The following is a 16,218-nucleotide window of genomic DNA, read 5'->3' as shown; positions in this document are numbered from 1 at the left end:
CACAATTACAATTAAGACAAAATAAAACTCATCAACTCCAATCTAAATTACACTAAAAGTGGAAAATCTTGGAATTGGCCTCTCCATTACCTCACCCAAGTAACCATTTCACTGCTGGGGGCTAATCTTGCCAACCTCCTTCCCAATCTGCTCACCCTCTCTCATCGCTGACCTCATTGCCTCTGCCAGCAAATCACCACCCCTCTCCACATATCCCTCCAGAATGTCTACTCACTTGCAAACAAAGCCATTGCCATCCATCACATTACTGTGGATGATTACATTAACATCATGGTTTGATGGAAATTTGGCTAATGGGTGATGGGACCTTCCCCTTTACTGAAGCCTCCTCGCCTGGCTACACCTTCTTCCCCCTATTCCGCCCAAAACGCTGTGGTGGCGGTGTGACCTTTATCACCAAATCTCACCTTGGTCTGTCCCCCTAGCCTCATGCACCTTCTCCTCCTTCAAGCACCTAACCTTGTTCCACCCCTCTCGTCGCTCCTTTAAAATCCTTGTTCTCTATCACCCACCCCAAGTTTCTCACAGATATCCTCAATCCTTTCCTCCCTTAGCATCTGTACCGAATGACTTCTCATCCACAGTGATTTCAATCTCCATCTCAGCTCATCTTGTCCTCTTTCCTAAGTTCACTGCCCTCCTGAACCTCTCTCTCAGAAAAACCCTCCTACCCATTTTCACGGCCATCTCCTCGACTTTGCCATCTCACGTGGCATCTTTATTCCCATCCTCTCAATCACAGCCAAGGCCATCTCAGATCACTTCCTTGTATTCCTCACCACTCACATTCCCCCTTCCAACCTCATTCCCTTTGCGTCTGCCCCTAGAAAGAACACCCCCGTGTCACTTTCAAACTCCCAACTGTCTAGCCTTTGGCTCTCCGTTACCCGGAATATTTCTGCAGCAATGGATCTGCTCAATCATATACTCACCTCCGCCTTTGATGCTCGTCTGCAGTAGAACCCTTATTTTCTCCCAATCTGGTCACCCCCTCAGTGGCAGCCCCCATCTTCGCACCCTTTAGTCTAAGGAATGCAGACTTGAACGTATATGGTGCACAACAGTTTAGCCATTCACTGGCAGATCTGGCTGGACCACATGAAGCACTGTTGGGCCCTACTCTCCTCTGCCAAAACTGCTCGCTACTCCCTCTGCCCTTGCAAACTACCACCCCATCTCCAATCTCCCTGTCCTATCCAAAGTCTTATAATGTGTTGTTGCCTCCCAAATTCCTGCCCTTCTTTCCCACAACTCCACGTTTGAATTTCTCCAATCAGGTTTCCACTCCTGCCATAGCACAGAAACAGCCCTATTCAAAGTCACACAACATCCTCTGTGACTGTGACCGTAATGCACTATCCCTCTCATCCTTCTCGACCTTTCTGCAGCTGTGGACACAGTTGACCAAACCATCCTCCAATGCCTCTCCGTTGTCCAGCTGAGTGAGAATGCCCTTGCCTGGTTCCACTCTTACCTATCCAGTCGAAGCCACGGAATCTCCTGCAATGGCTTCTCTTCCCCCGCCCCCACACCATTACCTCTGCAGTACCCCAAGGATGCATCCTTAAATCCCTCATATTTTTCATGTACATGCTGTCCCTCGGCAATATATCCGAAGACATGCTATCAGGTTCCACATGTACACTGCCAACACCCAGCTCTACCTCACCACCACCTCTCTCAACCCCTCCATTGCCTGTGTTTTTAGACTGGTTGTCCGACATCCAGTCCTGGATAAGCCGCAATTTTCTCTAATTAAACACTGGGAAGACCGAAGCCATCGTCTTCCGCTCTGGTCACAAACTTCGTTCACTCACCACCAATTCCATCCCCCTTCCTGGCCACTGTCTCAGGCTGTGCTGGACTGTTCGTGACCGTGGCATCCTATTTGACCCTGAGCTGAGCTTCTGACCCCATATACACTCCATCACAAATACCACCTATTTCCACCTCCGTAACTTTGCCCGTCTCCTCCCCTTCTCTTCTTATTTGCTGCTGAAAACCCGATGCACGCTTTGTTACCTCTAGACTCCACTATTCCAATGCAATCCTGGCTGGCCTCCCAACTTCCACCTTCCATAAACCTGAGCTTATTCCAAAATTCTGCTGCCCATATCCTAACCTGCACCAAGTCCCGCTCACCCATCACCCCTGTGCACACTGACCTACATTGGCTCCTGGTCGACTAACGCCTCAATTTTAAAATTCTGATCCAAATGTTCAAATCAATTCCATGGATTCTTTCTTTACCACATCAATGCAGTGCATTTACCCACTAAACAGTTGAGCAGCTTGTTGCATTATTTAGAATTCTGTAACATTTTAATGAGAAAAGACCACATTGTTGACAATTTTATAACATGAGGAATTTATAACAGAGAACCATTTCAACAAAGTGAAGTTGGGAGAGGACAGTTAGAGAGAGAATATGGTACATATTCAGCAAATTGGGGAAAAGTTTTGTGCCCGCAGATAATTTTGCATTTACTGGATCTTAAGCAATAAAGAAGTGCACCTAATGATGCTGAAGTTGCCTATTTCTTTCAGCAGGAGCATTTTTTGATGTAATTATCAACGGACTGAAATTACTACACAATGCCTGATCAGTCGTAAATCTTACCAAAGTAACACTTATATTGCATTAGCCCTTTTAACTATACATGTGCAGATTAAAACGCTTACCCCATGCCTTTTTCAGCTCCAGATTCAACTATTCCAATGGTCCCCTGATTGGCTTCCTTTCCTCCACCGTCCATAAACTTCAGCTCATCCAAAACTCTGCTGCCCATTCCTATCCCATACCAAGTCCAACTCAACCATCATCCCAGACTTGCTGATCTACATTGGCTCTTGGTTACCCAACACCAAGTTTAAAATTCTCATCCTTGTGATTAAATCGTTTCGTGGCCAGATCCCTCCCTATCTCTGCAACCACCTCCAGCCCTAAAACTCCCCCCCACCCCAAAACTCTCCGCTCTCCTGGCAATGGCCTCTTGGGTAACCCCCCTCCCTTCGCCCCATAATTTGCAGTTGTGCTTTCAGCTACCTAGGACCAACACAGTGCAATTCCCTCCCTTTCCTCCTTTAAGACCTTCCTTCAAACCAACCTCTTGGACCAAGCTTTTGGTCACCCCCTCCTAATAGCTCCTTCTTTGGCTTGATGTCCATTTTTTCCTTACATCTCTGTGAAGTGCCTTGGGACCTATTTTGATATTAAACGGCACTATATAAATGTACGTAGTTGCTATTGTTGAAGGAAAATTGTCAACAACGTTATGAAAAGCTGTATCATTTGATCACAATGATTTGACATGTCAAACACAATGTGCTACAATACAATGTATCAGCATATCATAAGATTTCTTTCTTGATCACAACGAGCAGCACAGAATTGCCAAAAATTTCTACATGATAATGATGCCCCTTTAAAATCAGCTATCATTAATCGCTGTCAGTGTTTTTCAAGGCCTTTCTAAAGATACGACCAAAAAATTTCAATTTAGATTATCGGATTCAAATTTTGAAATATACGTCATAGCATGAAATTAAAAGAAAAAAAAATCAGCATTTGGCCTCTTTATTTCCTATTCCAATACATTTACAATGGATTACTTTTGGAGTGCAGTGATAGTCATATTAGCAATCATGGCAGCCTTTCTTCACAAACAGCAATGAGACGAATTTGGTGGTGTTGATTCAGGGAGAAATGTTGACCAGGCCACTAAGTCAATTTACCGCTTCTCTTTGAATAGTGCTGTAAGATTTTTTACATCCACTTGAACAGGCAGACAATAACCTTGATTTAACATGTCACCCAAAGTACAATGAGTCCTCAGTTGTGCCCTGGCATGTCAACCCAGATTATGTTCTCGAGTCCTGAGGCTTGAACTCATAACTTTTTGAGTCAGAGGCCAGAGTACGACCAACTGAGCCAAGCTGACATATAATACTACAAACCAATTGATCATGCTTCTATATCTTGCATTTTCCAGTCACTAAATGTTCCACTGCAACAAAACAAATTCCACATTAATGAAGAAAAATCAGACAACCAGTTGGCATTAAAAGATGGTAAATAAGCTCAAATTTGGCCTATTACTTTCTATCCAACACCTAAATTTAATTGCAGCTTAAGACTCTCCTCACCTATTGGATCAAATTTAAAGCAAAGCAAACACTGTCAATAATTCAGTTAATTGTGATTCCATGTAGAACACATTGGAGTGGTAGGCATTTAATATAAAATTAAAAATCATTTTTAAAAAATCCTTCAGGGGTTAAGGAGTTTTCAGCACACCTGATACAATCAGTGACCTGACTTATGGCATCACCCAACAAAACAGCAGCTGTATCAACAACAGACACAGTGGGGGTGATTTTAGGAGACAATTGCAGGTGTGGGGGGGCTTAGAAAATCGCGGAAATCCCATTCGGGTTCGGAAGCTGGCTCCAACCCGCTGACTTCCAAGTTTCCCATCGGGCAACCCAAAAACGGAACTCCTGCCGGCAATTAAAGCCGGTGGGATGACAGTTAAAGAGCCAAATGTACCATTGAGGTACTTAAGGCACTTTACCTGTGACAGATTAAATACTTCGAAAGATTTTTTTTTAAACTTACCTGGGTGGCTTGTCCACCACTTTTGATTCACGCCTGGAAGGGCCGGATCAGGGAACAAGAAACTAAATAAATAAAAAACCACGGAAGCAAGTGAAAACACTAAATGAACCTAACTTTGCACCCTGCTCCAATGTCCGATCTTCCTCCCTCTCCCCCACCCCCCCCCGATCTTCCCCCCCATCTTCCAGTCCAGTGCAGATCTTCCATTCTCCATCCCTCCGCCCGGTCTTCCGTTCCAGCGCGGGATGACATCTCACGCTCTCTCTTTCGCTCTCGCTCCCCCCCCACCCCGGCATTGCAGCTCCTGTCAATCAGGCTAGCTGGCGGGCACGAAACCCGGAGAGGCCGTTCATCACCATCGATCAACATGTGATCGGGTCGGAAACGGTTAAGTTTTGTTCATGTGGGTTTGCCACGCGCCCCTTCACAACACCCCCCCCTACCCGCTGCCTACCTGCCACCATTGTAAAATCAAGCCTAGAGACTCCATTGTGATGTCATCTACCTTGCTAGTAGCCTAGCGACAGAGAAGAAACAACCTAAAGACTCAAAAGAGAGATAGACAGTCCTCTTTCTTTGATCCTAAATTGCTACAGTCTTTCAACATTATGGGTCTCTGACTTCTTGCTTTTCTAATAATCTTCAATTAAAAATGTAAAGATGCAGGGGGTGAATTGCAGACAAAGTAGGCTAAAACTCCTTCAAAAAGGTTTAATTAATGCACACTATACCTTTAGGTTAGGTTCTTTACTATCACAAGTAAACTGAATCAATTTACAGGTTTGATATATTGGGGTAGAGTTTCTGCTAGTTTTGCGCCCAGATTCCAGCGCAATTGGCCAAACCAGCGCAAAAGATTAGGGAATTTTAAACGTGAGTTACGCCCAAAATCACTTATGATGTGGAGATGCCAGTGATGGACTGGGGTTGACAAATGTAAGGAATCTTACAACACCAGGTTATAGTCCAACTATAACCTGGTGTTGTAAGATTCCTTACAAAATCACTTACTTTAGGGTTTTCCAGGATCTTTTACACTGGCTTAAAATTCAATTCGCCCGGCTCAGACCCCACCCACAAAACTGGCCAGGCCCTCTGGTCGACATTGAGAGTTTCCACTGATTGCGCTCGTTAGGGAAGGCTCTTCAAATTGCGCTTATTTTCTTGGGCGCACAGGCACTAGTAGGCATGTTTTAAAAGTTCTTGCATATATAAAAAAAATAATTTACTAAGAAGCTGACTAATGTACACCAATGAAACTAGCAAATGGTTCAGTATAGTTTTTTTAAAAAAAGGTCATCTTCAATGATTTAAAAGGTTACTCACAGGTGAAGGACTCGACACTTATTAAAAATGCTTATTTTTTTGTGATAAACCTATTTTCAGCTATATTAATAAAACTGCACCAGGTTACCACTCTTTAAAAACATCAATGAATATTTTTAATTGAAAGAAAAAAAATTACATTCTATTATGCTGCCCGATTGTGATAGTTCATGGAAGATTTTACATTTGTGTTTATGCAAATACATTTTATTGGAAACTTGAACTGTAACTTAACCAGCCCAATTTCAGGCGCAATTTCCCAATTGCACCCAAAGCAGAAATTCTACCCCATTATCATTTACACACGTCAATTGGCTTATACCATAGCAGCATCTAATTCCAGGGTCAGCAGTTTTATTTTTGAGATGCAACAGCAAGTTATAACATTTTCATTTTAACCTGTGGGTTGTTCAAATAAAGTGACAAAAATATTACAGTTTTGGATACCTGTATAAGTTCTCCTCTCTTTAAGCCCGCTGAAACATCATTGACTGGCAAGTAGGTTTCAAATATCTTCTTTTTCCTCCCTCGACCAGACCTATTCCTATTCCGTTTATCATTAGGAATTGAATATATACCAAGGTTTCCCCCTGCAAAGAACAGTAAGGATGCCATCAATAAAATTATGGATAAATATTACCTTTCCCCTCACCCCTCCAAGTTTCTCACATATTCGACCTAGTCTTCTGTCAACCTTCCTCTTCTCTCCCTTGCTGGCTCAGCAACCAGCGACTGTACTTACATTTGTTTGTGAAGTACCTTGGGACTTTTTTTTTTTTTAACATTAATGGTGCTATATAAATGCAACTTATTATTTTATAGAAGAATTGCACGTTAAAAAACATCTCATGAGTCACACGTACAACAAACTAATGCCTAAAACTGAAGGTATGACTACATATTCAAGCAGAAAAGCATTATTTCTACATTTCTACAGCAGGGGGGGGGGGTTGCATAAAAGGGACGGGGGAGGGTGAATAGGTCAATGGCCTTTCATCAGAACTGGAAGTGGCTGCAGATGAACAGCTTATAAAAAGGAGGAGCAGAGGACGGACAGAAAAATGTCTGTGATTAGGTGTATGACAGGAGATCGGAGATGTAGAATCAGTTTGGGTGGAGCTAAGAAACAGCAAGGGGCAGAAAACATTGGTGGGAGTTGTTTCTCGGCCACCAATCAGTAGTGGTAACGTAGGGCACGGTATAAAGCAGGAAATTAGAAGTGTATGTAACAAGGATAATACAGTAATCATAGGGGACTTTAATCGACATATAGATTGGGCAAACCAAATTAGCACAAATACTGTGGAGGACGAATTCCTGCAATGTATACAAGATGGTTTTCCAGATCAGTATGTTGATGAACCAACTAGGGAACAGGCTATTTTAGATCTAGTATTGTGCAATGAGAAAGGGTTAATTAATAATCTTGTTATAAAGGAGTGCTTAGGGAAGAGTGACCACAATATGATAGAATTCTTCATTAAGTTTGAAAGTGATGTCGTTCAATCCAAAACTACGGTCTTAAATCTAAACAAAGGAAACTACGAAGGTTTGAGGTGCAAGTTGGCTGTGGTTGATTGGGGAACTACATTAAAAGGTATGACAGTAGACAGGCAATGGCTAGCATTTAAAGAATTAACACATAATTTGTAACAAATATATATTCCTTTAAGGCACAAAAACCCAACAGGAAAAGTGGTCCAACCGTGGCTAACAAGAGAAATTAAAGATAGTATTAAATCAAAGAGGCATATAAAGTTGCCAGAAAAAGCAGTAAGCCTGAGGATTGGGAGCATTTTAGAATTCAGCAAAGGAGGACCAAGAAATTGATAAAGAAAGGGAAAATAGAATTTGAGAGTAAACTAGCGAGAAACATAAAAACAGACTGTAAAAGCTTCTATAGGTATGTAAAAAGGAAAAGACTGGTGAAGGCAAATGTGGGTCCCTTACAGGCAGACGGGAGAATTTATAATGGGGAATAAGGAAATGGCAGAGAAATTAAACAAATACTTTGTCTGTCTTCATGGAAGAAGACACAAAGAACCTCCCAGAAATACTAGAGAACCAAGGGTCCGGCGAGGATGAGGAACTGAAAGAAATTAGTATTAGTAAAAAAAATACTAGAGAAATTAATGGGATTGAATCCCAAGGACCTGATGTTCTACATCCCAGGGTTTTGAAAGAAATGGCTATAGAGATAGCGGATGCATTGGTTGTCATCTTCCAAAATTCTATAGATTCTGGAACGGTTCCTGCAGATTGAAGGGTAGCAAATGTAACCCCACTATTTAAGAAAGGAGGGAGAGAGAAAACAGGGAACTAACTACAGACCTGTTAGCCTGACATCAGCAGTAAGGAAAATGCTGGAATCTATTATAAAGGATGTGATAACAGGACACTTACAAAATAATAATAGGATTTGGCAGAGTCAACATGGATTTATGAAAGGGAAATCAAACCTATTGGAATTCTTTGAGGCTGTAACTCGTAGAATAGATAAGGGGGAAACCAGTGGATGTGGTGTATTTGGATTTTCAGAAGGCTTTCGATAAGGTCCCACACAGGAGGTTGGTGAACAAAGTTAGAGCACATGGAATTGCGGGTAATATACTGGCATGGATTGAGAACTGGTTAACAGATAGAAAACAGAGTAGGAATAAACGGGTCTTTTTCAGGTTGGCAGGCTGTGACTGGTGGGGTACCGCAGGGATCAGTGCTTGGGCCCCAGCTATTCACAATCTATATCAATGATTTGGATGGGGGGACCAAATGTAATAGTTCCAAGTTTGCTGATGACACAAAACTCGGTCGGAATGTGAGTTGTGAGGAGGATGCAAAGAGGCTTCAAGGAGATATGGACAGGTTAAGTGAGTGGGCAAGAACATGGCAGATGGAATATAATGTGGAAAAATGTGAAGTTATCCACTTTGGTAGGAAAAACAGAAATGCAGAGTATTTTTTAAATGGTGAGAGATTGGGAAATGTTGATGTTCAAAGGGACCTGGGTGCCCTTGTACATGAGTCACTGAAAGCTAACATGCAGGTGCAGCAAGCAATTAGGAAGGCAAATGGTATGTTGGCCTTTATTACAAAAGGATTTGAGTACAGGAGTGAAGATGTCTTACTGCAATTATATAGAGCCTTGGTGAGACCGCACCTGGAGTATTGTGTACAATTTTGGTCTCCTTACCTAAGAAAGGATATATTTGCCACAGAGGGAGTGCAACGAAGGCTCACCAGACTGATTACTGGGATGGCGGGATTCTCGTATGAGGAGAGATTGAGTAGACTAGGCCTGTCTTCTCTAGAGTTTAGAAGAATGAGAGGTGATCTCATTGAAACATACAAAATTCTGACAGGGCTAGACAGACTGAATGCAGGGAGGATGTTTCCACTGGCTGGGGGGTCCAGAACGAGGGGTCACAATCTCAGGATACGGGGTAGGACATTTAGGACTGAGATGAGGAGAAATTTCTTCACTCAGAGGGTGGTGAACCTGTGGAATTCTCTACCACAGAAGGTTGTGGAGGCCAAGTCACTGAATATATTTAAGAAGAAGCTAAATAGATTTCTAGACACAAAAGGCATCAAGGGGCATGCAGAGAGCGGGAATATGGTACTGAAATAGTGGATCAGCCACGATCATACTGAATGGCAGAGCAGGCTCAATGGACTACTCCTGCTCCTATTTTCTATTCTGGGGCTCAAAAGGATTAAATTATGAGGATAGATGGCATAAACTTGGTTTGTGTTCCCTTGAGTTTAGGGGTGATCCAATCGAGACATTTAAAATGATCAAGGGATTCAATAGGGCAGATATAAACTATTTCCTTGTGGGGGAGCCCAGAACAAGTGGGCACAATCTTAAAATTAGAGCTAGGTCATTCAGGAGTAAAATCAGGAAGCACTTGTTCACACAAAGGGTACAGGAAATCTGGAACTCCCTACCCTAAAAGGCTGCGGATGCTGGGTCAATTGAAATTTTCAAGACTGAGATCAACAAATTTTTCTTAGGTAAGGGTATCAAGGGGTATGGATCAACGGTGCATAAATGGAATTGAGGTACAGTTCATCCACGATCTAACTGAATGGCAGAACAGGCTTGAGGGGCTTAATGGCCTACTCTTGTTCCTATGTTCATAATTAATTTTGTCACACCTGGTGACAAAATAGTGGAAAGAACATATGGTTTGAGGGGGCAGTCCCCATCCATGGTAATTCACTGAACTCCCTTAAATATCCAATATTTTTTTGAATGTGGATCTTTTCACAATACAAGTGTCATAGGTCTGTTGTACCAATCTAAAGTTAGTAAAAATGCAGATGGGAAACTCATTTGCATTTAATCTAACAATATTTACCACAGTTATAACAGTTCCTCCAATAATTACAGCAGATACCATCATACATCCAACATGTACACAAAATTATAGCTTTTAACATCTTACAAGCTATGGGTCTTTAGTGAATATATTTCTGACTAGAGGGAAGGGCAAAAATAAAAATCAATACCAATAAACAGAAACAAGAGGAATATTTTTTTAAAATCACATCATACCTTTGGAGATCATAGATTTAAAATTCATCTCATCAGTTCCCTCCAATGATTCGGATTTATGTCTTCTGTCAAAAAGCTGATTACTTTTGGCTGACTCGTAATTGTGCTTAGCTTTCGGACCAGATCTTTTGTCTGCAATTTCACCTAAAAAGAGACAAAGTATTTAATATAAACGGTATTTTCTTCTTTTACACCCAGAGCAGAGCCTCTGTAGGTTAACACTTGGACATTTAGGAAAGTACAGGATCAGAAAAAACTCCGCAGTCCACCTGGCCGGTCTCAAAAACTAATACCTCTGTCTCAAATATCTATTCAATTCTTCCCTAAATTTTTTTTCACGTTATCTGTCTTCACTTCCTCTTAGGGGTCCATTCCACTCACTCTACCCCCTCTGTAAACAGATTAAATCTAAACTATCTGCGCACCTTCCCTCTTCTAAACTGGAATCTGTGTTTTAGAGTTTCTAGCAATCTCAAACATATTACTTTGGTTCAATTTATCTATTCACTTAACTATCAGCAATATCTCATCTAAGCATTCTCTTTTCCAGAGTAAACAATCCCAAGCTTCTCAGCCTCTCCTCATAACTCAGATGCCTTAAGCTGGGCATCAGTTTGGTTGCCCTTTATGGTAGTGGTTCCAATGTCTGAATTATCCTTGGAAAATGTAGTTAACTTGTGGCATAGGTCACAAGAATTGCACAGTACACCAGATATGGCTGTACTCGTGTCTTACACAGAGATTTATCATCTCCTGGGATTTGTGCTTTACACTTCTGGCTACATTTCCCACGATCCAGTCAGCTTTCCTTACTTCTGCCGCACAGCGAGTCGTTCATTTCAGACAGCTATCCTCTTCCATGTTGTGCCCTGTACCCAAGAGCCATTTAGTTTACATTGCCATTGTTTATTTTCCCTTCTCTAGTCTTATTACTTTTCCATTTGTCCACATTAACTACTATTTGCCACTCTACAGCCCAGATTCGCAGAGACAGTAATAGCAGTAGGGAGCTCTATATATCTTACTATTGATATATGCTAACAAACTCTCAAGAGAAAAGCCTATCAAAACATCCTTGGAGACTTAATTATCTAAACGATCACCTATATTTGTGGAGCTACTCCCCAACTATGCTGCTGCTATATCAGATGTAACTGTTGCCTCAATATACAATACCTGGACTGGCCCTATTTTTATTTATTGATTCAGGAGACTGAACTGCCATATTTCTATATATAAGGTATGCAGTTATGGGCTGCTCAGTCATACACATCTCACCATATTTGGTCATGTTAATGTATTGATGACATCCCAGAACATTCTTTACCTTGCACAAAACAGTAAGGTCTGTTCCATATGGTTGAGATCTTGAAGCAAAAGTCAAATGGAACTTACCATATTTGCATATGAAATTGGTGAAAAGATCATTACTCAGTCCTGAGAAAAGTCTCCTCCCAGAAACATGGCAAATCCATAGAAAGTCAATGACAAATCTAAATTGTGTGATTATGCAGGATGACTGATGGAATGAATGGACTTAGCTATGATTACAGAATTAGTAAACTTGGGTTCTATTCTCTAGAAATGAGGAGGTTAAGGGATGATCTGATTGAGGTGTTTAAAATAATTAAGAGAATTGATTGGGTAGATAGGAAATGACACTTCTCCAATAGGGGATTCAGGTAAAGGGGAATATAACCTTAAAACTGATAATGAAGCAAGCAAATACAGTGGTACCAACAGTGGAACTGGAGTGAATCTTTAGTGAAACCATGGCAATTTTCTTTTAAAAAAATCCTTTTGAATTGTCATTCTCAAACTTCAGGAAATATGGAAAAATGTTCACAGTTTAAAATCCACAACTATGATTAACATGTTGGCCACAGACAGGTGCTATACATTTAAGCTGGTCTAATAAAAGGTATTACCCTCAGATATACTTCATTATTAAAAGCTTGCAATACAGAATATAATCCAACAATTATAAATTAGTATACGTGGAATTAGAAAAAGTACCAAATATATAAATGGGTGAAACACTGGCAATGAAACTTAATAGAGACAGGTGTTAAGTCCTGCACTCCTTCAGTACCATGTCTTGTGCTAGTCGCCTTGGAGGCACTGTACCGAAGAGCCACAAAATTGATCCATAGCATCAAAAGGCACAAGTAAGGTTAGAAATCTGGGGTTTTTCAGCTTCGCAAGGACCAAAAAGTAATCTTGAAAAAAATATTCTCATAGAAAATGTAAATTCAGAACACTACTTCAAATTAAACCATGACGTTAGGGTATGAGGGCACAAGTTCAAACTGGTAAAAGGGAAATTTAGGACCGACACCAAGAAGCTCCCTTTATACAAAAGAGTGGTCAACGTATGGATTGGACTTCCAGGTAGTGTACTGAAGGCAAACAAATTCCTTGGAGTCATCAAAGAAAAAGTTGGATGCCAGGTTGAGCAAGAGAAAGGCTTGGTCTAAATCATGAGCTAATATGGGCCAAATAACCTCTCATATCTGCATCTAGCAGAAGGATCATCAGCAAAGGAATAAACTTAGTATAGAAAATTACAATCTACAATACAAAATTTAGCTGTTGTTGCAATTTTAAGCGTCCATAAATCTGTTGCTTTTATCAGTGTAGATTTACATCTAATATCAAACACCTTTTTTTGCCCTTTTCTTTGTCAGAATGACACCACAGGTTTTCAGCCAGATAAGAACTTGGAAGAGTAGAATTTGTGTCACAAATGTTTTTAACATTCACAAAAATATACCAAACACATTTCAGTAATCATTACACTACTCTTGACCAAGTCAGTACCAGTTCTTACTTATTTAATGCACAATATAGTGGCAATTTTGGCAACAAAAGCATTAAAAGTAGTTCCATCTGTAAAAGACTAATGCATTAATACAATATAACACAACTCAACTTAACATCCATACTGCCAAGAAATTAAGACATTAGGATTCACATTATTTAATAAAATTTTATCAGCTAGATTGCAGGAACCAATTTAACTTCAATAAATTTAGCGATGAATTTTAGTTTAGTTTAGAGGATACTTTGTACCCACCGAGGTTACCAATGCTGCCACTTTACTGCCCAGTAATCCCCATATGACTTACAATTCTTAGAATATTTGCTAGTAGTTTGCATTTTAAAATTAAACACACGTGTTGCATTACAAAAGGAACACAATGTACCACTTGAAGAATCTACTTGCTTCAAATCACTTTTAGGGTGGGATTATAAAATGTAATGCTTTTCTAAGCCGTGGGCAGGGAACACTTTATAAGTTGTGTGTGCAGAAATTCAGGTGGAAATAAAAATCATGGGATGTGAATTTCTTTATTAATAAAAAATGGGAGAATGCCCATTTTTCCATAACGAACAAAATTGCACCCTCAGAAATCTCACAATTCAACATTGCATATTCTGGCAATTTTTTTTTAAATTATGGAGGAAGGCAGGCTTCTCCCATTTTTCTTTACTAGTGACACTTCACCTGCCATATTTCTACTGGTACAACAGCCAAATAACATAACTAGGGAGTGTTCTTTAATCTTTCTGTTCACTATGGTACTTTAGTCATCATTCATAGAATCATAGAAGTTACAACATGGAAACAGGCCCTTCGGCCCAACATGTCCATGTCGCCCAGCTTATACCACTAAGCTAGTCCCAATTGCCTGCACTTGGCCCATATCCCTCTATACCCATCTTACCCATGTAACTGTCCAAATGCTTTTTAAAAGACAAAATTGTACCCACCTCTACTACTGCCTCTGGCAGCTCGTTCCAGACACTCACCACCCTTTGAGTGAAAAAATTGCCCCTCTGGACCCTTTTGTATCTCTCCCCTCTCACCTTAAATCTATGCTCCCTCGTTATAGACTCCCTACCTTTGGGAAAAGATTTTGACTATCTACCTTATCTAAGCCCCTCATTATTTTATAAACTTCTATAAGATCACCCCTTAACCTCCTACTCTCCAGGGAAAAAAGTCCCAGTCTATCCAACCTCTCCCTGTAAGTCAAACCATCAAGTCCCGGTAGCATCCTAGTAAATCTTTTCTGCACTCTTTCTAGTTTAATAATATCCTTTCTATAATAGGGTGACCAGAACTGTACACAGTATTCCAAGTGTGGCCTCACCAATGCCCTGTACAACTTCAACAAGACATCCCAACTCCTGCATTCAATGTTCTGACCAATGAAACCAAGCATGCCGAATGCCTTCTTCACCACCCTATCCACCTGTGACTCCACTTTCAAGGAGCTATGAATCTGTACTCCTAGATCTCTTTGTTCTATAACTCTCCCCAACGCCCTACCATTAACGGAGTAGGATTCGATCTACCAAAATGCATCACCTCACATTTATCTAAATTAAACTCCATAAACTCATGGCTATTTCCAATCTACTGCTGTCCGTGGTATAGCCTCCAGAATAAGCTGACAGGTGCTACTGTTGGTTCACAGCTCCATCCAACCCCTCCTCTCCTGATCTAGTTATACTGGCACTAACTCTCCAGAATAGGGATATTAGCAGCAAACATTAATGTAACAAGTACACTATGCATGGTGCAGAAATAACTCAAGGGTGAAGAGAAAGCAATCTGGTCACGATTGTAGATTCAGCACTTAATTTGAAATCACTTGGAGCTGCAATAAACAAAGCAAACAGAATGCTTAATTATATAGCTATACCAGTTGAATAAAAAGACAAAAAGGCAGTATGCTAAAACTGTACAGTGCCCTGGTCAGACTGCATCCTGAATACTGTGTTTAGTTTTCGCCAAGATACAATGAAAACATTTAAGCCATGGAGCCAAGCAGAAAAAGAGGCATGAGGCTGATTCCTAGCTTCGAAAGATTGAGTTATGAGAAAAGACTGGAGAAACAGGAGTACTTCAGTCTTGAAAAGATGTTTCTGAGGTAGGAAGCGCATGGAAGTGTACAAGATATTAAAAAAGCATAGATCAAGCTAATCCAGACCATTACCTCACGGTATACCAAGATACTGGTACAAGGGGCCATATGTTAAAAAAGGGAAATGTAGGACAGATATCTGGAATGAACATCTACATACAGTGGTTGTTGGAGACCAATCATCTCAGCCTCAGGACATCGCTGCAGGAGTTCTTCAAGGCTGTGACCTAGGCTCAACCATATTCAGCTGCTTCATCAATGACCCACCCCTCCATCAGAAATGGGGATGTTGCTGATGATTGCACAGCGTTCAGTTCCATTTGCAACCCCTCAGATAATGAAGCAGTCCGTGCCCGCATGCAGCAAGACCTGGACAACATCCAGGCTTGGGCTGATAAGTGGCAAATAATATTGGCACCAGACAAGTGCCAGAAAATGACCATCTCCACAAGAGAGAGTCTAACCACCTCCCCTTGACATTCAACAGCATTACCATCGCCGAATCTCCCACCGTCAACATTCTGGGGGTCACCATTGACCAGAAACTTAACTGGACCAGCCATATAAATCATGTAGCTACAAGAGCAGGTCAGAGGCTGGGTATTCTGCGGCGAGTGACTCACCTCCTGACTCCCCAAAGCCTTTCCACCATTTACAAGGCACAAGTCAGGAGTGTGATGGAATACTCTCCACTTGCTTGGATGAGTGCAGCTCCAACAACACAAGAAGCTCGACACCATCCCAGACAAAGCAGCCCACTT

General features: G+C 41.1%; 1 protein-coding gene across 6 annotated transcripts in view; it reads right to left on the bottom strand.

Moving 5' to 3' along the window:
• dis3l2 (DIS3 like 3'-5' exoribonuclease 2) overlaps positions 1 to 16,218 on the bottom strand; it is a 289,590-nt gene that overhangs the window by 243,478 nt on the left and 29,894 nt on the right. For all 6 annotated transcript variants that reach the window (XM_067995258.1, XM_067995259.1, XM_067995261.1 and 3 more), the window contains 2 exons: positions 10,524 to 10,667; positions 6,413 to 6,555 (listed from right to left, as the gene is read on the bottom strand). In XM_067995258.1, coding sequence (XP_067851359.1) covers positions 6,413 to 6,555; positions 10,524 to 10,667 — 287 coding nt within the window. The remainder of the gene's footprint in view (positions 1 to 6,412; positions 6,556 to 10,523; positions 10,668 to 16,218) is intronic.

Source organism: Heptranchias perlo, chromosome 13, assembly GCF_035084215.1.
Source record: "Heptranchias perlo isolate sHepPer1 chromosome 13, sHepPer1.hap1, whole genome shotgun sequence".
Classification (NCBI taxonomy): domain Eukaryota; kingdom Metazoa; phylum Chordata; class Chondrichthyes; order Hexanchiformes; family Hexanchidae; genus Heptranchias; species Heptranchias perlo.
Note: the sequence above shows the minus strand (reverse complement) of the source record. Positions and strands in the feature narration are given on the sequence as shown.